The sequence below is a fragment of the Muscardinus avellanarius genome (genome assembly GCF_963383645.1).
Source record: "Muscardinus avellanarius genome assembly, chromosome: 19".
Classification (NCBI taxonomy): Eukaryota; Metazoa; Chordata; class Mammalia; order Rodentia; family Gliridae; genus Muscardinus; species Muscardinus avellanarius.
In genome coordinates, this window is record NC_137805.1 from 12,815,736 (window position 1) to 12,840,819 (window position 25,084).

At 51.3% G+C, this 25,084-nt stretch overlaps 1 protein-coding gene across 1 annotated transcript; it reads left to right on the top strand.

The window, feature by feature from the left end:
- Positions 1 to 1,848: 1,848 nt before the first annotated feature.
- On the top strand, positions 1,849 to 19,963 carry RASSF2 (Ras association domain family member 2; the record flags this gene model as incomplete). Its single annotated transcript, XM_080716784.1, has 10 exons — positions 1,849 to 1,907; positions 4,129 to 4,204; positions 7,528 to 7,679; positions 11,122 to 11,210; positions 12,108 to 12,268; positions 12,492 to 12,593; positions 15,278 to 15,329; positions 16,057 to 16,178; positions 18,034 to 18,131; positions 19,894 to 19,963. The coding sequence occupies 10 exons, from the start codon at positions 1,849 to 1,851 to the stop codon at positions 19,961 to 19,963; spliced, it is 981 nt and encodes a 326-aa protein (XP_080572910.1).
- Positions 19,964 to 25,084: the final 5,121 nt, after the last annotated feature.

Consider the following 25,084-nt stretch of genomic DNA (forward strand, 5'->3'; position numbering starts at 1 on the left):
AAGGGAAGGAGCCTGACGGCCGAAATTCACTTGAAAGTGCATCAGAAGTGACAGGACTGGTGACTGGACTACGGATGTCTAGACGGGCAGATGAGTGATAGAGTGTGTGGTAAATATTAAGGACAGAGTACGTTTGCTTATCCAACGCCATATTTCTTTTTTCTTTCTTTTTTTTTCTGTTTTCTTTTTTGTGGTACTAGGGATGGAACCCAGGGGCATTCTACCTCTGAGCTACACCCCCAGCCCTGTATTTAGTCTATTTATTTATTTGTTTGTTTGTTTTTATGGTACTGGCAATGGAACCCAGGGGTTTTTACCTCTGGGCTATACTCCCAGACCTATTTTATATTTTATTTGGAAACAGGGTCTCACTAAATTGCTGAGAGCCTCACTAAGTAGCTGAGGCTGGCTTCGAACCCGTGTGATCCTCCTGTCTCAGCCTCCCAAGCGTGGGGATTACAAGCGTGCGCCACTGTGCCCAGTCACATCATCACATTTTAACAGCCATCAGGGATATGTGCTATGGCTTCCTGCACCCTGTTCTAATTGAGCATTTAGGTGGTTTCTCCATCCTCCATGTGAGTCAGCTTTCTGCCACTGTCACAAAATTCCCGGCACAAACAACTTAAAACAGCTGGACTGAGCCGGGCATTCGGGAGGCTGTAACTGGAGGATCACGGTTCGAGGCCAGCCTCAGCTACTTAGTGAGGTCCTTTGCAACTCAGCGAGACCATTTCAAATTAAAGACTGAAAAATAGGGCTGGGGGGTGTTGCTCAGAGGGAGAATGCCCCTAGATTCTATCCCTGGTACCTCAAAATAAAAATATATAGGGCTGAAGGTGTCGCTTGGAGGTGGAATGCCTCTGGGTTCCATCCCCAATACCACAAAGAAAAAAAAAAACATAAAAACAGCTGGACTGAGTGTTGGTGGCACACGCCTGTAACCCCAGTACTTGGACCCAAGGAGGGTTGAAGGTTCAAGGACAGCCTCAGCAATTTGGCCAGACTCACAGTAACCCAGGGAGACCTTGTTTCAGCCCCAGAAGTAAAATGGGCTAGAGGTGTAGACGGGGGTAGAATGCCCCTGGGTTCTATCCTCAGTACCGCATGTGCGCGCACACGCACACACACACACACACACACACACACACACACACACACACACACAGGCACACTGGAGGAAACACCATCTTGGTTCAGCCCTTGTGGTTCTGTCCACGCATGACTGGCCTCCTCGCGCTGGCATGGTGAGGAACGTGGTGGGGAAACTGCTCTCTCGTCTCTCGTGGTGGCTGAGACTGAGCAAGAGGAAGAGGCGGCCCCACTGTCCCTTCCTCGCACCCCAGGAACCTAACCCCTTCCGCTAGGCACATCCTGGGGTGCCACCACCTCCCAGCAGCTGCACACGCGGGTGCCCAAGCCTTCAGCACGTGGCCCTGGGCACGCATGAGGTCGTCGGCGTAAACTCGGTGCCCCGGGAGACCCTGGGCCGCCCCCGTCCCTGGGCCTGTGTCCTGCACCGCAGGTCCCTAGGGAGAATGGAGCCCGGGTCACCCCTGGGGCCGGCGTGGGTGCAGCATCGCGGTGGCGTCTGTTCTTGGGGTGTGCACGGTTGGTACCTTGCCTGGGGGTATTTTCCACAGAGGCGGCGGGCCGCGGTGGCGTCGGGGCGCCGGGCCAGCGCGGCACCCAGCTGTGGGTCTGGGGAGCCCCGGTTTTGCGTCCTCTTCCTCCGCTGCCACCTGCCCCCATGCTCTGCCATGTTCCCAGACTTGAAGACGACCGGACTTGAACCTCCATCTTCTTTCAATCGCAGGCCTCTCCTTCTGATGACAAGAAGAGGGAAGGATGGAATACGACCACCAGGCTTCCCTGGTCCCATGTGGACAAGATAAATTTATTTCCAAGTAAGTTCTAACGTTGCGTTCCCCGTGGCTGGCACCGTGGCACACGCTGTGGGCCGGCGGGCGAAGGTCCCACTGGCGGAGGCTCGGCTTCCTCCGTGTGTCAGAGGCCAGGCCCCCGCGTGTGAGGAGCCACGCAGCTGAACCTGGACTTGTGAAAGCAACTTGTGTCGCAGCTGTAGATAAAACAAACAGAAAAGAATTCTATTCTTGCTGGGTGTGGTGGTACGAGTCTACAACCCCAGTCCTTGGGAGGCTGAGACAGGAAGGTTGCAGGTTTGAGGCCAGCCTCAGCTTCCTGGAGAGGTTCTCGGCAGCTTAGTGAGACCCTGTTTCGCTCCTCTTGGGAGGAGGCTTGGCTGGGGGCTGCCTGCTGTGTCCACATGTGTCGCCCTCAGCCCGTGTGTTCCGTCCTGACCTCCAAGTCGCTGGTATTGAGAAGGGAGGCCTCAGGGAGGTGTAGACTGCGAGGTGGAGACCTCATGCTTGGCATTAGTGCCCTTAGGAAAAAGGCCCAGGGAACTTGTTTATCCTTCTGTCCTACAAGGAGGAGGAGAAGGTGCTGACGACGGGAGAGGGCCCGCACCACACACACAACCTGCTGCGCCGTGGTCTTGGACTTCCTGTCCTCCAGAACCGCGAGAACCCAACCCTTGTTGTTGATAAGCCTCCCGGTCTGTGGTGTTTTGTTATAGCCGTCCATGGGCCTGCGCACTGGCCTGCCTCGCGAGTCCTGGCGGGGCGGTGAGCCACGTGGCCCCTGTGATTCTAGCTAAAATTAGCGCAGGTGACCTGAACGGAGAGGACAAGTCAGTGCTTTCATATACTAGTGGCTCCTGAACTCTGAGGTTTTCTTTTGCTCGTGTGATGAGGATTGAGTCAAAAGTGACTTTTTTTCAATTATGAGTTAATTTTAATTTTTGTTTTGCAGTACTGGGAATGGGCCCCAGGGGTATTCTACCTCCAAGCTACACCCCCCAGCCCAATTTTTTATTCTTTAGTTTGAAACAGGGTCTCACTGAGTTGCAAAGGGTCTAAGTAGCTGAGGCTGGCCGTGAACCACGATCCTCCTGTATCAGCCTCCCAAGTACTGGGACTGCAAGCGTGCACCACCACACCTGGCTCTATTTTATTTTATTTTATTTTTGGTGGTACTGGGGTTCCTGGAAGCCCTTCTACCTCCGGGCTACACTCCCAGACCTATTTTTACATTTTTATTTGGAAACAGGGTCTCCCAAGCCAGCGCGCCCGGCTGGCTTTGAACCTGACAATCCTCCTGTCTCTGCCTCCCAAGCGCGGGGATTATGAGCGTGCGCCACCACGCCCGGCTCACCTGGCTTTATTTTAATTTTGAAACAGTGTCTCCTTGCTGAGGCTGTCCTTGAACCTGCAATTTTCCTGCCTCAGCTTCTCAAGTACTGGGATTACAAGCATGCACCACCCCACTCTCAATTATGAGTTTGAGGATATACTTTTCTGTCCGGCATGAGAATCTTACACAGTAGATGCTCTCCACTGTACATGAATGTTCTATGTGTCTGAGCCTAAGCTGTTTTGGTCAAACGCAGATGCCTGTTGTGAGATCCAGAACATTCTTTTCACTGAAGGATTTCCCCAGGGATTTCTACTGACCTGGTTTCAGATTTGTGTGTTCAAAAGTACTGGGAGACTTTCTGCTACAGGTGACTTGGAGTCACATTTTCTGCTAATTCATTCTAGCGTATGTAGAATTACTCCTTTAATTATTTATTTTTGAAATTTTTTTGTGGCACTGGGGATGGGACCCAGGGGCATTCTACCTCTGAGTGACACCCCCAGCCCTATTTTATTTTTTATTTTGAAACAAGGTCTCTTTAAGTCGCTGAGGGCCTCACTAAATTGCTGTGGCTTGCCTCGAATCTGCCGTCCTCTTGTCCCAGCCTCCCTAGTACCAGGATAACTGCTGTGTACCACCACACCCCGTGCCCGGGGCCTCCCTGAGGTGCTTGTCTCGGTGACCTGGGGTTTCTACCCTCCTGGTCATGTCGAGGTCCTCACTGGGGTGGTGCGTTGATTTTTGTCCTAGGAAGAGACAGCGATGGGGTGGTAGTGGCAGACTCGTGTGTCTGTATGTGCGTGTGTGTGCACGCACGTGTGCATGCACCCCTGTGGACATGCACTCCCAGGCCGAGGCAGAGGGGACGAGGGACGGCGGCGTCATGCGGGCTTCTGTGCTTCTCCCCAGGAGCGAGCTTCTCATGCATCTGCGGACCTACAACCTGTACTACGAAGGCCAGAACTTGCAGCTCCGACACCGCGAGGTGAGGGTCCCCGGGCCGCGGTCCCCAGATGCCTCCGCCGCTCCCCGCCAGGGGCTTCCCAATTAGGATGCCGGTGAGCCCTCGGGCGCTTTGGAAGGAGCCCAGGCCCCGTTCCCTTCGGGAAAGGACGCATTTTCCTGTCCCGGGGACGTTTCTATGGGAGTGCGTCTGGGTGGCAAAGTCTTGAGGGGCTGTCTCCCAAGGGGCGTTTTCATGAAGTGACCCCCTGAGATGACCCCAAGCGGCGTCCTCCTGGCACAGCCCAGGAACCTTACCTAGTCCCCTGTGTTTCCACTTCTGGGCCCAAGTCCTTCTGGGCAAGTCACAAAAGCTCCGGTGGTAACTCTGAGCCGATCCCCACAACGAGGGCCATCTTTGCTCGACGGCTGTCTTGTAACGTCCTTTGCCGTCCCGTGGCCTCGCCCCGGCCTCCGTCCCCGAAGCTCAGCTCGCTTTCCCGGTGTCTGTGTCTGTGGAGCCTGTTATCAGATCCGTGGTGGACGATGGAGACGTCTGTGGAGTAACTTACACTCCCGAGTTCTCGACTGATAAGGAGCCACACGCACTGCCGTCTCCAGCACGCTCGCAGGCTGTCAAGCCGGGCGACCCCGTCCTGGAAACGGATAGCAGCCGGTGGAATTTCAGCTCACAGGCAGGCCGTTGGGTCGGATGTGCATGCAGTGGCCTTCGCTGCATCCTCCAGCCGCTCCACTTGGGCAGAGTCCTGCCCTGCAGCCATGCCGCGTAGCCCTGCCAGCTGCAAGGCCTTATAAATAGCCCGTGCTGACCTGCAGCCTTTCTCCCTGCTCCTCGCCCGCCCTGAAGTTGGCCTTCCTCTCCCGCTTTGCCCTCCGTGGTCCTCTGCGCAGGTCAGCTGCTCACTGAGCAGATGTCCTCTTCTCCCTTGGGGCTGGTCCTGAAGATGTGGCCGTGACCCAGGTCTGACGCCTGTGGGCCCTGCCCATAAGATGTCAGTTCAAGCCGGGCGCACGCTTGCAATCCCAGCATTTGGGAGGCTGAGACAGGAGGCTTGCAGTTCGTGGACAGCCTCAGCTACTTAGTGAGGCCTTTTGCAACTCAGTGAGACCCTGTTTCAAAGTAAAGAATAAAAAATGGGGCTGGGGGTGTAACTCGGAGGTTCCATCTCCAGTACTGCAAAGAAAAAAAAAAAGTCAATTTAGGGCTTTCTTTGAGACTTTCCAAAAGAAATCTGACCCTTTCAGATATTGTCCTCAAAGCTCTTATTATTTGGTATCTGGGCTTTGGGTAAAATTTTGGTCCTTAAATAGCTTCCCTGGGTACATCTTGTGGAACAAATCCTCAGGGCGCTCCATCACTAAAGGCATCCCTGGTCATAGATGAGATCTGCTCGCGGGTTGGTGGCCAGCCTCAGCCACAGAGTGAGGCCCTCAGCCACGCAGCAAGACCGTGTTTCAGAATAAAAAAATAAAATAAGGCTGGGGTGTAGCTCAGAGGTAGAAAATCCTGTTTCAAAATAGAAAATAAAATAGGGATAGGGCTGTAGCTCAGAGATAGAATGCCTCTGGGCTCAATCTCCAGTACAAAAAAAATTTTTTTTTTTTTAAATGAGGTCCATTTCTTTGGGATAGAACCTCTCAAGGCCCTTAGAAAGGTTTTACATTTCGCCGGGCGTGGTGGCGCATGCTTGTAATCCCTGCGCTTGGGAGGCGGAGACAGGAGGATCGCGCAGGTTCGAAGCCAGCCACGCTGGCTTAAGAGACCCTGTTTCCAAATATTAAAAAAAGTATAAAATAGGTCTGGGAGTGTAGCCTGGAGGTAGAAGGGCTTCCAGGAACCCCAGTGCCATCAAAAAAAAAAAAAAAAAAAAAAAAGAAAGAAAAGAAAAAAAGAAAAAAAAAGTAAGGTTTTACATTAAACGTATTTGTCAACAACCTTTGGTATAAATATGGAGTTCCCTCAGGATTCATTCACTTCTTGGAGGGTTGTCATGTAGCCTGTTAACGTATTACAGACTTTGCCAAGTTCTGCGAAGGAATCTGATTCTTTGAGCCTCTCCTGAGATCTTGAGCCTCTCCCAGCTCAAGCTCTCTCACCTCCCTTTTAAGGCAAGAAGAGAAACACAGTTCCTCTGCTGGGGAAGCCAGTGTTCTGTAAACTCGGGGAAGTGTTCTTTAAGTCTCCCTCCCCCAGAGGCCAGATTGCGAAATATATGTTATAGCTACTTTCTGTAGCGTGGATGGGGAAAATAGTAATGGAGAATTCAGTTCTGAGCTGGGCTTGGTGGCTCACGCTGTAATCCCAGTGCTTGAGAGGCCGAGGCAGGGGAATCGCCAGTTTCAAGACAGCCTCAGCAAGCAGTGAGACTCGCATCAACCTAGCAAGACCCTGTTTCAAAATGAAAATAAAATAGCTGCGTGGGCGTGGTGGCACACACTCGTAATCCTAGTACTTGGGAGGCTGAGACAGGAGAATCACAGGTTGGAGGATGGCCTCAACAAGTAGTGAGACTAAACCTAGCAAGACCCTGTTTCAAAATTAAAATAAAAAATACAGCCGGGCGCGGTGGTGCACGCTCGTAATCCCAGCACTTGGGAGGCTGAGACAGGAGGATTGCACTTTGCGGGCAGCCCCAGCTACTTAGTGAGGCCCTTTGTTTTTGTTTTTTTGTTTGGTTTGTTTGTTTGTTTGTTTGTTTTTTGCGGTACTGGGGTTCCTGGAAGCCCTTCTATCTCCGGGCTATACTCCCAGACCTATTTTATATTTTTTATTTGGAAACAAGTTCTCTTAAGCCAGCGAGGCTGGCTCCGAACCAGCGCGATCCTCTTGTCTCCGCCTCCCAAGCGTGGGGATTACAAGCGCGCGCCACCACGCCCGGCTAGCGAGGCCCTTTGTAACCCAGTGACACCCTGTTTCAAAATAAATAATACAATATAGGGCTGGGAGTGTAGCTCAAAGGTAGAATGAGCCTGGGTTTCATCCTCAGGACTGCAAAATAATATAATAATAATAATAATAATAATAATAATAATAATATTAAAAATAAAAATAGGGCTAGAGGTGTAGTTTGAAAGTAGAATGTCCCTGAGTTTCATCCCCAGTACTGCAAGAAAAACAACAAAATGTTTCTATAATTTGCACATGTGTATTGGAATTTCACAGCACCATGCGTGCATATATGTGTGCTGTGTGTGTGTGTGTGTGTGTGTGTGTGTGTGTGTGTGTGTGTGTGTGTGAGAGAGAGAGAGGGAGCGCGTGCACGCTGAACCCACCCAGCTAGCACCAGGAAGCATGCTGGCTCTTGCAGGGCTTTCCGGGCTCACCCGGCGTTTGCTCCGTTGCAGGAAGAAGACGAGTTCATCGTGGAGGGGCTGCTGAACATCTCCTGGGGGCTGCGCCGGCCCATCCGCCTGCAGATGCAGGACGACCATGAGCGCCTGCGCCCGCCCCCCTCCTCCTCCTCCTGGCACTCCGGCTGCAACCTGGGGGCTCAGGGGTGAGCGAGGCGGCTGGGGCTGGGAGGGAACCGAGGTTCTGGGGTTATGTGCGTCCCAGCTGGTAATCGCCACTTTCCTCCAGCCAGTCCAGAGCTGCCTGCTTTGGCAGGGGCGAGAAGGGGCCGGCGTTGGTGTGATGGGGTCTCTGTCCAGTCTCCACGGTGACCGAGGGAGGATGGGAGGTGCTGAGTCAAGGGGATGCGCCAAGGCCTGGGTGACAGCGCATCCTCCTCGGGGAGAATTCAGCCCTAGTTTTTAGTCTTTACTTTGAAACAGGGTCTCACTAAGTTGCAGAGCCTCAGTAACTAGCTGAGGCTGGCCACAAACCCAGATGCTCCCGTCTCAGCCTCCCAAGTACTGGGATGACAAGCGCGCACCCCCACGCCCAGCCCTAAGCTGGCCCGCCAGCCTCCTCCGCACGGGCACCTCTCCTCATAGGGTCCCCACGAGAGACAGTTGGAACTTGAGCCTTCCCAGAGCTCTCTGAGTCTTGGGGGAAACGAAGAAGAAAAGGAATGCCAGCCCCTTCTGAGCCAGCCCTGTGAGGTCAGCCAGGGTGTGTCTGCTCCCCGCCTGGAGCCAGTTCAGGGCCCAACGTGATGGTCTGTGAAGACCCAGCCGCTTCCTCCCCAAACCCAGAGGCACCTGTTGCGCCACGCCCTTGTCACCGTCTTTCCAGGACTTCAGAGTTGGGGCCAGTGACTCACCTCATTCCCCGAAACTTGCTGATGCCGGCTGCCTGCAGGCCCAGGGTGGAGTGCGCCTCTCAGCGCCTCTCAGCCAGAACCACGGGAATGTTTTTTTCTATTCTAAACTAAACGAGGATTGAAGGATCGAGTTCTCTCTCTTGGCCACAGGGAACTTTTTGTTTAACTCCAGAGCCAGAGATCTGTCTTCTTCTCTAATTGAGGGCAGCCAAACCCTGGAGCCGAGCTGGTTTCTTTCCGAGAGAATTTCAGGAGGAAAGCTGCCGTCCACCCCGCCGGCGCGGGGCTGTCTGGTCAGGGCTTTGGCTTCACGCCGTTTGTTTTCTACACTTTTCCTGTATTGGATTTCCAACCGGCGAGCCCTGTCCGCTGCCTGACACTGACCCCCGTACAGTTACATTCCGTGCCCTCCGGAATTTTAAAAGCTCCGTTCATGCCGGGCATGGTGGCGCACGCTGCTTGTAATCCCAGCATTCAGGAGGCTGAGACCAGAGGATTGCGGTTCGCGGACAGCCTCAGCTACTTAGTGACCCCCTCCGCAACTTAGTGAGACCCCGTTTCAAAAAATAAAAAATAGGGCAGGGGGTGTAGCTTAGATATTCAATGCCCCTGGGTTCCATTCCCAGACCCGCAAAAAAATTTTTTTTTGTTTTGGTGGTACTGGGGTTTCTGGAAGCCCTTCTACCTCTGGGCTACACTCCCAGACCATATATATATATATATATATATTTTTTTTTTTTTTTTGAAACAGGGTCTCTTAAGCCAGCGAGGCAGGCTTTGAACCTGCGCGATCCTCCTGTCTCAGCCTCCCAAGCACGGGGATTACAAGCATGTGCCACCACCCGGCAAAAAAAATTTTTTAAAATACAATAAGTATGCCGGGCGTGGTGGTGCACGCTTGTAATCCCCGCGCTTGGGAGGCGGAGACAGGAGGATCGCGCAGGTTCGAAGCCAGCCGCGTGCGCTGGCTTAGGAGACCCTGTTTCTAAATAAAAATATAAAAATAGGTCTGGGAGTGTAGCCCAGAGGTAGAAGGGCTTCCAGGAACCCCAGTACCACCAAAAAAAAAAAAAAAATACAATAAGTAAAAGCTCCGTTCTGCCCTGCCCTGGGGGCTCTGGCTGGGGCTGCTGAGGTCTCCTTCCTTCCACACACACGTTTCTGTTCCCTGCTCTCTGGGGCCCTGGAAACTTACAAGTACTTTCCAGAGTTTTCAGGAATGTGTCACAGATGCCGTCTCAAGTGCACTGGATGCCTGCATGATTGTGTTAAGAAGGATGCTGAGGCCAGTTTCTGCTTTAGCAAGAAGAGGGCTTTGGACTGTGGACTAGGGAGTGGCTGCTCTGGGTGCCAAATGATCATAGAGGCTCCAACTGGATCAGGAGGCGATGAGGTTTTTGTCGTTGTTTTTTTCCCCACCAAGAAATGATCTTTACTCAGCAAAGTCCGTATACAAGTGGAATCTCACACCACCTCCATGCCAGTCCCCAGCACAGACAGTAACAGATGGACAGACCTGGGAGCTGCAGGGAAATAGGGGGAGGGGAGGGGCTTGGGGAAGCGGGAGGGGCCGCCGATCAAGGCCCTCTGGGTCCACAGCGCTGGGCAGGGAGGAAGGTCGAGAAGCTGAAACTTCATTGTACAAAAACCAACCAAAAATAAATGTAAAAAATTAAATACTTTCTTTTTAAAAAGGAAGGAAAAGCCAAAAACTAGGAGTTCACTCAGATTTTCTTATCTTTTTTTTTTTTTGTGGTACTGGAGTTTTAACCCAGGGGCATTCTACCTCTGAGCTACACCCCCAGCCCTTTTTTTTTTTTTTTTTCTTATTTTGAAACAGAATCTCACTAAGTAGCTGAGGCTGGCCGCGAACCTGCGATCCTCCCGTCTCAGCCTTCCAAGTATGGGGATTCCAAGCGTGTGCACCACGCCTAGTCTTAGTTTTTCAGCACTTAATTGTCTTTCCTTTAATACCTTGGAACATCGGGCCTTTCTCTGCTGGGTCCCAGGAAGCCCACGGTCTTCACCACGGGATCCTCCTAATTGATCAAATATGACTCTCCTCTCTGGCCAAATCCTCTGATTTTGGGTGTGTTTCTCTGAGCTACTTCCTTATCCTTTATGGCTTTGTGAGATTATTCGCCAGTGATATTCGCTAGTGATCATGGCCAACCCAGTGATCATGGCCAACCCAGTTCACACTGCCCGCTGTGGCCTTTTCTCCGGCTTGGCCGGTCACCATGAGAATGCTCTTACCTCTTCCACGGCTGCCCAGACCCCTGCAGCAGCCAGCCTATTATTCTCCACTCCTTGAGATGCCAGAAGCAATTTCAGAGTCATTTCTCCAGAAGAAATGAATCTGAACTGAAATCCTGTCCTGAGAAACAGATGGCCATTATTAAAGTTTTTCAAATAAGCCATAGAACCCGCATGCGCTTGAAAACAGAGCAGGCGACACACGGGGTTTGTTCTTTGGCGTCCGCCCTTCTGTGCTGGATGAATCGGGTGCTTGTGTTGCTGCAGATGCTGGAAGAGAGCATCCTTTTTCTCCTGCGCTGCCCCTGTGCGCCCAGCCGGAATGCTCAGCCTAGCCCACCTGCATCCTGCATCAGCTGGGCTGTGCCGGTTCCCGGCCTGGCACCAAAAATGTCCCCCGTGCTGGAGAGGGATGCATGGAAGGGGATCTCCCGCCAGGGTCTAAACCAGTCTCCCGTTTGCTTGTTTTCTGCCCCAGTACCATCCTGAAGCCCCTCACCATGCCTAACATCCAGATCTCAGAGGTGGATGGGCCTCCTGAGAGCGACCAGGCCCCAACCCCCTCAGGTATGTGTGCGCTGGGAGGAGCCTCGGTTAGGGAACAACTGGGTGACAGATGTTGTGAACCGTGATTTACTTGCAGATATAGAAAATTCATGTGGTCCAAGATTTCACCACCACCATCATCATCACTATTATTTGCGGTACTGGGGATGGAAGCCAGGGGCATTCTACCTCCGAGCTGTACCCCCAGCTCTATTTTATATTCTTTCTTTCTTTCTTTCTTTCTTTCTTTCTTTCTTTCTTTCTTTCTTTCTTCTCTCTCTCTCCCTCTCCCTCTCCCTCTCCCTCTCTCTCTCTCTCTCTCCCTCTCTCTCCCTCTCTCTCCCCCCTCCCCTCCCCTTCTCTCTCTTTCTCTCTCTCTCTTTTTCTTTTCTTTCTCTCTCTCTCTCTCTCTCTCTCTCTCTCTCTCTCTCTCTCTCTCTCTCCCTCTCGGTACTGGAGTTCCTGGAAGCCCTTCTACCTCCAGGCTACACTCCCAGACCTATTTTATATTTTTATTTGGAAATAGGGTCTCTTAAACCAGCACGGCTGGCTTCGAAACAGAGCGATCCTCCTGTCTCCGCCTCCCAAGCGCGGGGATTACAAGCATGCGCCACCACGCCCGGCTTGTATTCTTTATTTTGAAACAGGGTCTCGCTGAGTTGCAAAGGGCCTCACTAAGTAGCTGAGGCTGCCCTCGAACTGTGATCCTCTTTACTGAGCCTCCAAAGCACTGGGATTACAAGCGTGCGCCACCGTGTCCAACCATCCTCAGCCTTTTTAACTTTTATCTTGAGACAGGGTCTCACTGCGCTGCCCAGGCTGGCTTCAAACTTAGTCCTCTTGCCTCAGTCTCCCACGTAGCTGGTATTACAGGTGTTTGCCCTCGAGCCCGCCAGAACTCATTTCCCCTTTCCTTAGACTCTCGGGCCCTGAAACCCGTGCAGGAAGACACCCCGCAGCTGATGCGCACACGTAGCGACGTTGGGGTGCGTCGCCGGGGTAACGTGCGAACACCCAGTGACCAGCGGCGAATCCGGCGCCACCGCTTTTCCATCAATGGCCATTACTACAACCACAAGGTAGAGTGCCTGGGGCCGGCGCCCCTGCCTTGGAGACTCTGTCTCCAGCCTTCCATCGGGGAGCCTACGGTGGGTCAGGCCGACCCGGAGGGTGGCTTCGTCTACACCAAGCCTGGGGGCCCTTGGAGCTGTGGTGGGGTGCACCCACTGCACCCCACATCTGCAGTGTTTTGCGGCCTGTCCTGTGCCAGCCCCGCCCTGAGCCGGACCCCTGTGTCCACAGACATCGGTGTTCACACCCGCCTACGGCTCGGTCACCAACGTCCGTGTCAACAGCACCATGACCACCCCGCAGGTCCTCAAGCTGCTGCTTAACAAGTTTAAGGCGAGTCCCCCACTGGCCGCGTTCCTGGGAGGCTGGGGGGCGCGTGGCGTGGGGGGGCGTCGGGCACAGGCTTTGGGATGGGCTGTGTCATCCAGGAATGAAAAAACCCTATTCTTTGTCCCCTGGTGTGAATCAGGGCGAGGCTGGGAGCCTCTGGGGCAGTCTGCAGTTTGAGAGCAGCAGCCTTGGGGACTTCATGGGCGGCTGTGGACGACCCCGGGGCCTGCCCTGACCACTGTCTTTGGGCCCAGGGCACAGATGAGCTTCTGGAACATATTTGGGGCCCTAATTTGAAAAATGATACTTAAAGTGATGTGCAAATTATAGCGCATGGGTGCTTTTAAGGTCCTGCCACTGTATATTTTCTTCACCCCCCCCCCCCGCCCTATAATTTTTTTTTTCTTGCGGTACTGGGGGTGGAGCCCAGGGTCATTGTACCTCAGAGCTATACTCCCAGCCCTATTTTTTATTCTTTATTTTGAAACAGGGTCTCACTGAGTTGCAAAGGGCCTCACTAAGTAGCTGAGGCTGGCTGCAAACTGCGATCTTCTGGTCTCAGCCTCCTGAATGCTGGGATTACAAGCGTGCGCCACCACGTCTGGCTCTCTTTGTTTATTTTTTATTTTTTTGTGGTACTAACGATTGAACCCAGAGGCATTCTGCCTTCAAGCTACACTCCTAGCCTGACTTTATTTCTTATTTGGAAACAAAGTCTCACTAGGTTAATGAGCTTCTCACTACCTCAGGCTGTCCTTGAACCTGAGATCCTTCTGTCTCAGCCTCCCAAGTACTGGGATTACAGGCATGCACCACCACGCCTGGCTTTACTATTTTCAGTTTTTTAATGGGGTCTTGCTATGTTGCCCAGGCTGCTTTTAAACTCCTGGGCTTAAGTAATTCTGCCTCAGTCTCCCGAGTAGCTGGACTGCGGGTGACTCCATTGTGCCCAGCTGCTGCTGCTGCTGCTGCTGCTGCTACTACTACTACTACTATTATTATTATTATTATTATCATTACTATTATCATCATTATTTTTGGTATTGGAAATGGAACCCAGGGGCATTCTACCTCTGAGCTACACCCCCAGCCCTATTTTTTATTCTTTATTTTGAAACAGGGTCTCACTGAGTTGCAGAGGGCCTCACTAAGTAGCTGAGGCTGGCTGTGAACCGCGATCCTCCAGTCTCAGCCTCCCGAATGCTGGGATTACAAGCGTGCGCCACCACGCCCGGCAGTATCTTTATTTTTCATGGAAGCCAGTGTAGCCTAGGATGGGCGTCTCCGGCTTGACTTGCCGTCCGTTAGCTGCTTGCAGCTGAGTCGGACAGCGACTTCCTCTGTTTTCTTGTCCATCAGAGGAGGTGGTGGCGACATGGTTTGGGGTGGTCCTGGGTATGAGAGGAGCAAACACAGGTGACGAGTGTGGAAATTCACAGTAAATGTTACCTATGCCAGTTTGAGCATCCCTACTCCAAAAAGCTGAAATCGGAAATGCCGCAGAACTCAAAAAGTTTTGAGTGCTAACATGATACTCAAAAAATTTCCAATGTTGGAACATTTGGAATCTCAGATTTTTGAATGAAGGATTCTCAATCAGGAAAATTTATTCAAATATTCCCAAACCTGAAAAATTATAAAATCTGAAACACTTTGCCGGGCATGGTGGCGCAGGCTTGTAATCCCCGTGCTTGAGAGGCTGAGACAGGAGGATCGCACAGGTTCGAAGCCAGCCTCAGCTACTTAGTGAGGCTCTCAGCAACTTAGTGAGACCCTGTTTCCAAATAAAGTATAAAATAGGTCTAGGAGTATAGCCTGGAGGTAGAAAAGCCCATGGGTTCCACCACCAGTACCACACACACAAAAAATATGAAACACCTTGGCCTTAAACATTTCAGATAAAATATGGTCAACCTGCTGTGTGTGGTGACGCACGCCTATAATCACAGTACTTGGGAGGCTGAGATAGGAGAATTGCAGGTTCGAAGACAGCCTCAGTAACTTAGACTCTCAACAACCTAGTGAGACCCTGTTTCAGAATAAAAAATGAGCCGGGCGTGGTGGCGCACGCTTGTAATCTCCGCGCTTGGGAGGCGGAGACAGAAGGATCGCGCAGGTTCGAAGCCAGTCTCACTAGCTTAAGAGACCCTGTTTCCAAATAAAAATATAAAAACAGGTCTGGGAGTGTAGCCCCGGAGGCAGAAGGGGCTTCCAGGAACCCCAGTACCAATAAAAAAATAAAAATAAATAAAATAAAAATAAAAAATGAAAAAGGGCTGAGAGTGTAGCTCAGAGGTAGAATACTCCTGGGTTCAATCCTCAGCAACACACACACACACACACACACACACACACACACACACACACAAGATAAAATAAAAGATGTTTAATCTGCCTTCCTTCCCCTTCCCTCCCCTTCTCCTCTTCTCCTTTCTTTTCTTCTCCTTTTCTTCTTTGTATTGCTGGGGATTGGAACCAGGATCTTGTGCATGCTGGCAAGCGCTGTATTATGGCGGTATACCCCATTCCTGTATTACCCACCTGCCTCATCTCTGAGAACTGTAAATAAAAGGCTTCCCCTCAAAAGAGCCTAAACTTTGGCTTCTCCGTGTTGAGGACCATAGGATGGCTCAGGCGGGGTGACCGAGTAAACACACACTCTCAACAAGTCTCTCCTCCTGATTCAGATCGAGAATTCGGCAGAGGAGTTCGCACTGTACGTGGTCCACACCAGCGGTGGTAAGTCTGAAGAACACAGGGTACTTTAAAACTTTTAATTTACTCAAAATAGCAAGTGAGAGAACAAAACAAAACCTCTGCCTCATTCAGTTGTTTGGGTTTTGGAAACTCCAAATATTGTTGGTCTCCAGGGTTGGTGGGCGTGCCGCCATATATGACGGTAAACACATCCTAAAACTTAACTGTGTATTAAAGAAGGAATTGGAGCCGGGCGTGGCGGTGCACACCTGTAATCCCAGTACTTGGGCAGCTGAGACAGAAGGATCTAGGTTTGCAGCCAGCCTCAGCTACTTAGTGAGGCCCTCTACAATTTAGTGCGACCCTGTTTTAAAATAAAGAATAAAAAATCTGGCTGGGCGCTGGGCATGGTGGCCCATGCTTATAATCCCATCACTTGGGAGGCTGAGACAGGAGGATTGCACACGTTCAAAGCCAGCCTCAACTACTGAGTGAGGCTCTCAGCAAATTAGTGAGACCCTGTTTCCAAATAAAGTATAAAATAAGTCTGGGAGTATAGCCTGGAGGAAATGGCATCTTTCAAGGGTTCTGAGACGTGGAAGTATTGTTTTGGAAGGAGGTTGCTTTTAACAACACGGGCTGAATAGTTCATTTACAAATCGCATCTCCAAGGTGCCTGGTCCATTTGGACCCCTGGGCTGACCACCTCCTCAGGTGAGAAAGGCCTCAGGCCAAACTAAGGGATGCCCCCGGTTCTATGTGATTCCAGAGAAACAGAAGCTGAAGACCACGGATTACCCGCTGATTGCCCGGATCCTGCAGGGCCCGTGTGAGCAGGTGTCCAAAGTCTTCCTGATGGAGAAGGACCAGGTGGAGGAGGTCACCTACGACGTGAGTTGCCTTTCGGTCAGATACTCTGGCCTCGGGCGGGAGGGGGTTGGGTTGGGGTATGGCCTGACTTTGTGGCCAAGGACATGCCCCCCCCCCTTTTGGGTGGTACTGGGGTTCCTGGAAGCCCTTCTACCTCTGGGATACACTCCCAGACCTATTTTTACATTTTTATTTGGAAACAGGGTCTCCTAAGCCAGCGCACACGGCTGACTTTGAACCTGCGCGATCCTCCTGTCTCTGCCTCCCAAGCGCGGGGATGACGAGCGTGCGCCACCACGCCCGGCGGACATGGCCCCTTTTATTGCCACCCTTCAATACCAGTTCTAAAGCCGGGCGAAGGCATGCCCTTGGCGAATTGTTGGAGGGATGCTCTGCAGACAGGGATCTCCATAGAGTAAACGCATGTCTTCAGCCTTTCTAGGATGTTGTAAGAGTCTGGAGGAGTTTTACAAGCTCGCTAGCACTCTCTCCCTTTCTCTCTCTGTAGTATTAGGAATTGAACCCAGGGATGTTCTACCTTAGCCCCCCTTTTTTTTAAGTACTGGGGATGGGACCCAGGGAAATTCTACCTCTCAGCTATACCCCCCAGACCTATTTTTTATTCTTTTTTTTTTTTTTTTTTTTTGGTGGTACTGGGGGTGGAACCCAGAGGCTTTCTACCTCCGGGCTACACTCCCAGACCTTTTTTATATTTTATTTGGAAACAGGGTCTCACTAAATTGCTGAGAGCCTCACTAAGTAGCTGAGGCTGGCTTCGAACCCGCGTGATCCTCCTGTCTCAGCCTCCCAAGCGCGGGGATTACAAGCATGCGCCACTACGCCTGGCTATTTTTTATTCTTTATTTTGAAACAGGGTCTCACTAAATTGCAGAGGGCCTCACTCAGTAGCTGAGGCTGGCCATGAACCTGAGGTCCTCCTGTCTCAGCCTCCTAAGTACTGGGATTACAAACATGTGCTACCATGCCCAGCCCAGCCCTATTTTAAATTTTGAACAGGGTCTCACTAAGTTACTGAGGGCTTTGCTACATTGCTGAGGCTGGCCTCAAACCCATGATCCTCCTCTCTCAGCCTTCCAGGTAGGTTTACAAGCATGCACTACCATACCTATGGTACAAATACTTTCTTAACAATATCAAGAAGTTAGTGGTGCCGGCGCAAGCTTGTAATCCCAATGCTTGGGAGGCCGAGACAGGAGGATCGCATAGGTTTGAAGCCAGCCTCAGCTACTTAGTGAGGCTCTCAGCAACTTAGTAAGACCTGGTTTCCAAATAAAATATAAAATAGGTCTGGGAGTATAGCCCGGAAGTAGAAAGCCTCTGGGTTCCACCCCCAGTACCACACACACAAAATAATAATAATAATTAATAATAATAATAAAGTAAAAAATAGAGCCGGGCGTGGTGGCACACGCTGTAATCCCCACGCTTGGGAGGCCGAGACAGGAGGATCGCGCAGGTTCGAAGCCAGCCTCAGCTACTTAGTGAGGCTCTCAGCAACTTAGACCCTGTTTCCAAATAAAATATAAAATAGGTCTGGGAGTGTAGCCCAGAGGTAGAAGGTCCCTAGATTTCCTCCTCAGTACCACAAAAAAAGAAAGAAAGGAAGAAAGAAAGAAAGAAAGAAAGAGCAAAGAAAAGAAAGAAAAAGGGGGAGATAGACAGGAGAGGGTGTTGCGTGGGAGAAGCCGTCTTCACTGCAGACACCCTGGAGGAACGAGGCGGGCTCCCACTTTCAGGAAAATCTTGGGCTCGTGGGAAAGTAGACCTCTGAAGTGTCCGCTCTTTGCGGGCGAGCGGAGGCAGAGGAGTGGCATGATGGGAGGCCGTGCGCCCAGACCTGCTTCTTCCTCTCCAGGTGGCTCAGTACATAAAGTTCGAGATGCCCGTCCTTAAGAGCTTCATCCAGAAGCTGCAGGAGGAAGAGGACCGAGAAGTAAAGAAGCTGATGCGCAAGTAAGCGCGGCCTCGGGCTGGCTGGGGCTGGCCGGGCGCCTCCTCTCCACTGGGGCCCCGTGCATAGACTGCGCTGGGCTGCTGCCTGGGCTGGGTCTCACGGGCCTTCCCGAAGGGGCCTGCCATGAACACATCCAGATCTCAGATGGGGACACGAAACTTAAGTGTGCTGGGCTTCCTGCTTCTTACGTCAGCTCTTTATTTTGATGTGGGACATCAAAATGTTTTTTCCTCCTTTTTAATGGGAAGAACTCTGCAAAAGGGTTGGTTTTAAATTTCGTTGGAGCCTAGATCCAGAAATAGGGGAAGTGATTTCATCCTGTGTATGAGTGCCTTTTCTGTTGCTATAACAAAATACCAGAGGCTGGGTAACTTGCAAAGAAGAGACGTTTGTTTGTCTCATGGTTTTGGAAATGCAAGAGCGTGGCCCTGCTTCTCCTGGGCTCTGGTGAGGGCCTCGCGGCAGGTGGCATGACAGTGTTGGGAACCTGTACACAAAAGATCACACGAGACAGGAAGCCGGAGGGGTCTAGGGGCCGGGCTTGCTCTTATATCAGCTTGTTCTTTGGAGAACTAGTTGTTCTTTGGAGAACTAGTTGGGGTCCCCTCTCTTTTGAGAACAGTGTTCCAGTGACTGACCTAGCCAGGCTCCGTTAGGCCCGCGTCTTAAAAGGTTGAGTGTAGCCGGGCGTGGTGGCGCATGCTTGTAATCCCAGCATTCGGGAGGCTGAGACCGGAGGATCATGGTTCACGGACGGCCTCAGCTACTTAGTGAGGCCTCTGCAACTTAGTGAGACCCTGTTTAAAAATAAAGAATAAAAAATAGGGCAGGAGGTGTGGCTTGGAGGTCGAATGCCCCTGGGTTCCATCCCAGGCCCACCAAAAAAAAAAAAAAAGGTTGACTGCATGACGTGGGAGACGCGCTCAGTCCATGTCCGAGCCATGGCTTCCTGCAACCCTTGGCTCTTGGCAGGAAGTGGAAGTCCACACAGTGAGCGGGCCCTCATGATGGTTGCGATTTTCACCTTCCCATCTTCTCATCCTTCTTTGGCTTGAATGAATCAATCCTTCCTTCCTTCCCTCCTTCCCTTCCTCCCTCCCTCCCTCCCTCCCTCCCTCCCTCCCTTCTTTCCTTTCTCTTGCCATCCTGGGGGTGGAGCCCAGGGACATTCTAACTCTGAAATACACCCCCAGCCCTACTTTTTATTCTTTCTTTTTTTTTTTTTTGGTGGTACTGGGGGTGGAACCCAGAGGCTTTTTACCTCCGGGCTATACTCCCAGACCTTTTTTTATATTTTATTTGGAAACAGGGTCTCACTAAGTTACTGAGAGCCTCACTAAGCAGCTGAGGCTGTCTTCGAACCCGTGCAATCCTCCTGTCTCAGCCTCCCAAGCGCGGGGATTACAAGCGTGTGCCACCACGCCTGACTTTATTCTTTCTTTCAAAACAAGGTCTCACTAAGTTGCCAAGGACCTCACTAAGTAACTGAGGGTGTCTGCAAACCATGATCCTCCTGTCTCAGCCTCCCAAGTACTGGGATTACAAGCGTGCGCCACCACGCCCGGCTTGGCCAGACTTTCTGATGGCTGGTAATCTAATTTGGATCTGGTCTCTTTATTTCCTCCTATAAGCTACAGGATGAGCGCATACTGGAAGCGCGAAGGCGCAGCCCCTGGTTTGCGGGTGCTGCCTGGTGTCAGGGAGACCAGCAGGAGGGGTGCGGCCGCCTGGCGTCTACCGCGGGCTGTTTCTTGCTCCCAGGTACACCGTGCTCAGGCTGATGATTCGGCAAAGGCTGGAGGAGATAGCCGAGACCCCAGCAACAATCTGAGCCTCAGGAACAAGGGAATCCAGACACCTCCGGGGCTGCATCGCTCAGAGAAGACCCTCAGGAAACTGGGCGCTTTCCTTCCACAGGAATGGTTAAACGTGAGCCTCCCTGCAGCGGGATGAAGATGCCAGCAGACAGCTCCCCAGCCCTGGATCCCCACTCTCCTCTCTTGCACTCTCAAGAGCTTTGATTTTTGTTCTAAGGAACACTCAGAATGTGTGTGCGTATGCATGCGTGAAAGTGTGCGTGCGCACGCACATGATCCATGTTCATGTGCCTCCCTGAGGCTTTCACACGCAATCCCATTCCAGGCAGCCAGCACAAGGGCCGTGCGGCTGGCAGGTGTGCTCCCTGTGGCCGGAGAGTCAGGGGAGTCCCGTCCGAAGGGCTTTAGGCTAAAGAAAAGATTTCCCCCTTTAGTGCGGGGCAGCCACGTACAGACCATGTTTGGAAGGGAGGAGGGTCCGCAGGCTCACCGTGCGGGGTATTTATACGTCAGTAGAGATTCTCCCTGTATGTTTAGAAGGATCTGTGGATGTGAGGACCTTGGAAGTGGACAGGATAACAGCCCCTTACTTTGGGGGCAAGTCTGATGGAAAGAAAAAGGAATCGTCACGGGGTAGATGCAATGAGTCCACAAGTTTTTACACTGGAAACTGATTGTTTTAAGTAACAAGGGTGAATGTGCTGTTCCACGTGGACGGATGCCAGGAAAGGATGGATTCCACCTCGTCCCCGTCTCCATCTCCACGGTCACCTCTAAGAGACGGGAGGCTGCGGGTTTCTGCTCGCCAAGCCGCCGAGCCCTCTTGGGTGCTTCCCTGGGCTGAAGGAAAGTTTCACGAAGCAGAGGTGTGGCTGGGCCAGTGCGCCCGGGGCTGGCTTGTTTGGGGATGGGGCTGTTAGCAAGCATACTTCCTCTGTGTGGCAGAACCACCAGCCCGAGGTGGGCGGAGACCCAGAGGGGCTTAGACTTGCTTCTGCACTTCTGCCAAGTGCACAAAATGGGGAGGGGACAGAGTGTGGGCTGGACTTCCTCTGTTGCAGAGGCCGAGGAGCAGTTTCGTGAATGTGAATAGACCTCCTGAGGTTTGCATCTGAGAACAGGATTTGGAGACTTTCTCTTCCCCTTATTTTTATCTTGAACATTCAAAGCCTTCACTGCCCCCAATAGTTCTCCTTTCGGGGCTTGGGGGAGGAATTTTCACAAAGCAAATTATTAACCACTGACTCTTAATGGACAGCTGTGTCTGGTTTGTGAAAGTCCTCTGTAATTTGTCCTAGTTACCATGATGATTGTTGAATATGCAAATGTCGCAGACGTGGATCGCGTTGGAGAATGTGATACCAGCGTAGACGTGGCTTTTTAAAGACATGGGTCCAGGATAGAAGTGAGGAAAGCGGGTCCCATACCATACGCTTCTGCTAGTGCGGCTGTTCATCTTGGCTCACTCTGCAGAGATCATTTCTCCAGGCCTAATAATCTGATCAGGGATCTTGGAAACTTGGCTGGGAGTGCGCAGCTCAGGGGTTGGTCACATGCTTAGCATGCATAAGGACCTGGCTTGGATTCCCAGCACCAAAAAACTAAACAAAAACAAAAACAAAACCCGGAATTTTGGAAACCTTTGTAATAGCAGAGGCTAAAACAGACACTTCCACACAGCGTGGATGGGATTTTCTCACCGGTATCACATGGCCTGTAAGGTTTGAGCTTCTCAACCTACTTATGTGGGTTTATGTAATTGTGTGCAGTGAACCTGAAATTGTGTGAAGAGCAACCAGCCAAGACGTAGAGGTGTTTTTTTCCCCCTCTAACTTGTGAAAAGCAGTTTACATCTTGTGAAAAGCTGCATCTGGCTTTTTTTCTTTTTCTTGTGCAGAGGGTTCTGTTACAAGATCAAGTGAAGGAAAAAAACCCAAGTCCACGTGGCTGGGTGGTGGGGTTAAGCACAAGGTCGCACTCTCCGCCATCACATTAGTGGCAAAGCCGATGACTTGAATGGGGGGGGGGGTTACTTGGGAAGGGCCTGAAAAGCACAAATGGTAGGTTTGCTCGTGAGTGGTGGAGCAGCACATGTGCCTGGACCCCAGTCCTGGAAAAAGTGCCAACACCTGAGAGCAAGGTTATGGTCTAAGATGTACTGATGCTTCCAGGAGAAATATTTGCACCTTTCTGTCCACCCTACCAAAAGGAAAATATGCTCTCCTAGTAACCTTCATAAAAAGACTTCCTTCAGTGTATTGGTGGCATACACTGACCCCCAAAAATCTGTTCTCCAGGCAAAAATGCCTTGATATAAATTGTTGAGATTGTGTGTGTGTGTGTGTGTGTGTGTGTGTGCGCGCGCGCACACACACACGCAGTCCTAAGAAAGGAGCCCAGGGCATTCTACCACCAAGCTACGTCCTTAGCCCAGTTTTATTCTTTTATTTTGGAACAGGGTCTCACTAAGTTGCAGAAAGCCTCACTAAGTTGCTGAGGCTGGCCAGGAACCTGCAATCCTCCTGTCCCAGTCTCCTAAGGGCTAAGGAATTGTTTTCTATGGAATTGAATGGTTATTCAGTGTCAGGAGTGTGTAGCTCAGTGGTAAAACTCTGCCTAGCACTTGTGAGGCCCTGGGTTCAATCCCCAGCACTGCAAAAAAAAAAAAAATTATAATAATAGTAAAATAAATGCTCTTAAATGACAACTCCACATTTTATTTCAAAGCTCTATACCACAAAGAAATTGGTATCAGAGATACATTTCTGAGATGGAAATTTCCAGCTGGGCATGGTGGTGTAGGCCTATAATCCCAGCCCTTGGGAGGCTGAGACAGGAGGATCACAGGTTCAAGGACAGCCCCATGAATGTATCAGGGCTGTCAGCAACCTAGCGAGACTGTCTCAAAACCAAAAATTAAAAAGGGCTGGGGGTATAGCTTGGGCTCAATCCCCAATACCAAAAAAAAAAAAAAAAAAGGTCTCACAGTGACCAAACAACATGTGGAATGAGACAGGAGGCTGCCCTGAGCTTCCAAGCTGTGGGCAGCACAAATATTTTAAGTTTCTTCTTAAATGGTTTTACACAAAGTCTTGCTTGAGCCAGATGAGATATGATCTCCTAAAGAGGTAATAATAGGGCGAATGTGCCACCCATTCTTTCTGCCATAACTGGAAGCGTCTGCCCATCACCAGGCGCTGAAGGACCCGCCAGCCCATCCTCGTGCTTTAACTGAGCACAGAGAAGCACAGCTGTGAGGGAGGCCTCAGTTTCCCCTCGGTGCATTCCTGGCACATTACCGACCTGTCCAGGCCGGTGGTTGCTGGTGTTTCTGGATGGTTTTCTTCGTGTTTTAGTTTCGTGCAGTATCTTTTCCTGACTTGCCTTCCAGCGATGGTACATGACCTGGTTCAGCGTTTGGTTCTGAACCGAGAAAGTGATGCATTGAGGCGTCACGTAGGTTAAACTTCGACGAGGCCTCGGGAGGGAGCCGCGCATTTTTGTAACCTTTTGATATGTTTTGATGCACCTGACTTAGACCTTATGGAAATAAAGCGCTTTTCAAAGAGAACCCCTGCTTTAAGTGGGTCTGCTTTTGCCTGCCGGGAGCTGTGGTTGCAAGGTCCGGGTTGGGAATCTGAGGGCGCATTTGGGAAATAAGTTGATTTTTCCTTTCCTCAGAGTTTATGGCTAGAAGAGGCCCACCCCTCACTGTGGTGTTTAGTCCGTTTTCTGCTACCATAACGAAACACCTGGGACCAGGTAATTTATAAAATAGAGGGTTTTTTATTTATTTATTTTTGGTGGTACTGGGGTTCCTGAAAACCCTTCTCCGGGCTACACTCCCAGACCTATTTTATATTTTTATTTGGAAACAGGGTCTCTTAAGCTAGCATGGCTGGCTTCGAACCTGCTCGATCCTCCTGTCTCCGCCTCCCAAGCGCGGGGATTACAAGCATGCGCCACCATGCCCGGCTAAAGATAGAGGGTTTATTCGGCCCACAGTTCTGGAGTCTGGGAAGTCCAAGAGCATGGGGTTGGCACCTGGTGAGGCCTTTGTGCAGGTCCTAGTGTGGCCAAGGGCGTCACAGGGACAAAGCAAGTGTGGAAGAGCTCGGCTTCACAGGCGTGTGTGTGAGTGTGTGTGTGTGTGTGTGTGTGTGTTTGGTGTTGGAGACTGAACCCAGTGCCTGCTTTTTTTTTTTTTTTTTTTTTTTTAAGTACTGGGGATGGAACCCGGGGGCATTACACCTCCGAGCTATACCCCCAGCCCAACTTTTTAGTCTATTTATTTATTTTGAGCAACTATTCAGTTTAACAGTGTACTTCATTTATGCTACAGGATGAGCAGGATTGGGAAATACAATGGAAAATTATCCCCTGAGTTGGGGAAACTTTAGTATTTATATATTTATTTATTTAGCGGTACTGGGGATGGAACCTAGGGGCCTTGTACCTCCGAGCTACACCCCCAGCCCTATTTTTTGGCCTTTATTTTTGAAACAGGGTCTCACTGAGTTGCAAAGGGCCTTCCTAAGTAGTGAGGCTGTCGGTGAGCCGCCATCCACGGGTCTCAGCCTCCCCAACGCTGGGGTTACAGGTGTGCAGCCACCGGAGCGACGTTCCCACCTGAGCCACTCCTGCAACAAGCCATTAATCCATGAAAGGATTAGTTCCTTCTAAAGACCCGGCCCTCGCTGCTGCAGTGGGCATCACGGCCCAACACCCGAGCTGGGGGACACGTTCAAGCCAGGGCAGGGTCCGAAAAGTAAGCAAAATGAGCACGTCCTCCTGGGAGTCCAGGCCCGGGGACCAGCGCACAGTGGGGCTTAGGGCCGCGGACCACCGCACAGCAAGACTAGATTTTGCCCTGGCTCCAAACTCAGCTCCTCGGGACTCTGGCATGAGCTTGATGAACCCTTTGGCAGGACTTCCCTTCCTCCTTGGTAAAACTGCCAAGCCACTGCGCATGCGTGTGGCGACCCCGGGCAGGCTGCTGATGGAGGCTGCCCCCTAGTGGTCCCCGAGGGTAAGGCTTAGTCAGACCACATCTGCAGTCTCTGTATGATTGGATCCAATCAACTGCTGACCAAAAATAGTAAAATAATAATAATAATAATAATAATAATAATAAT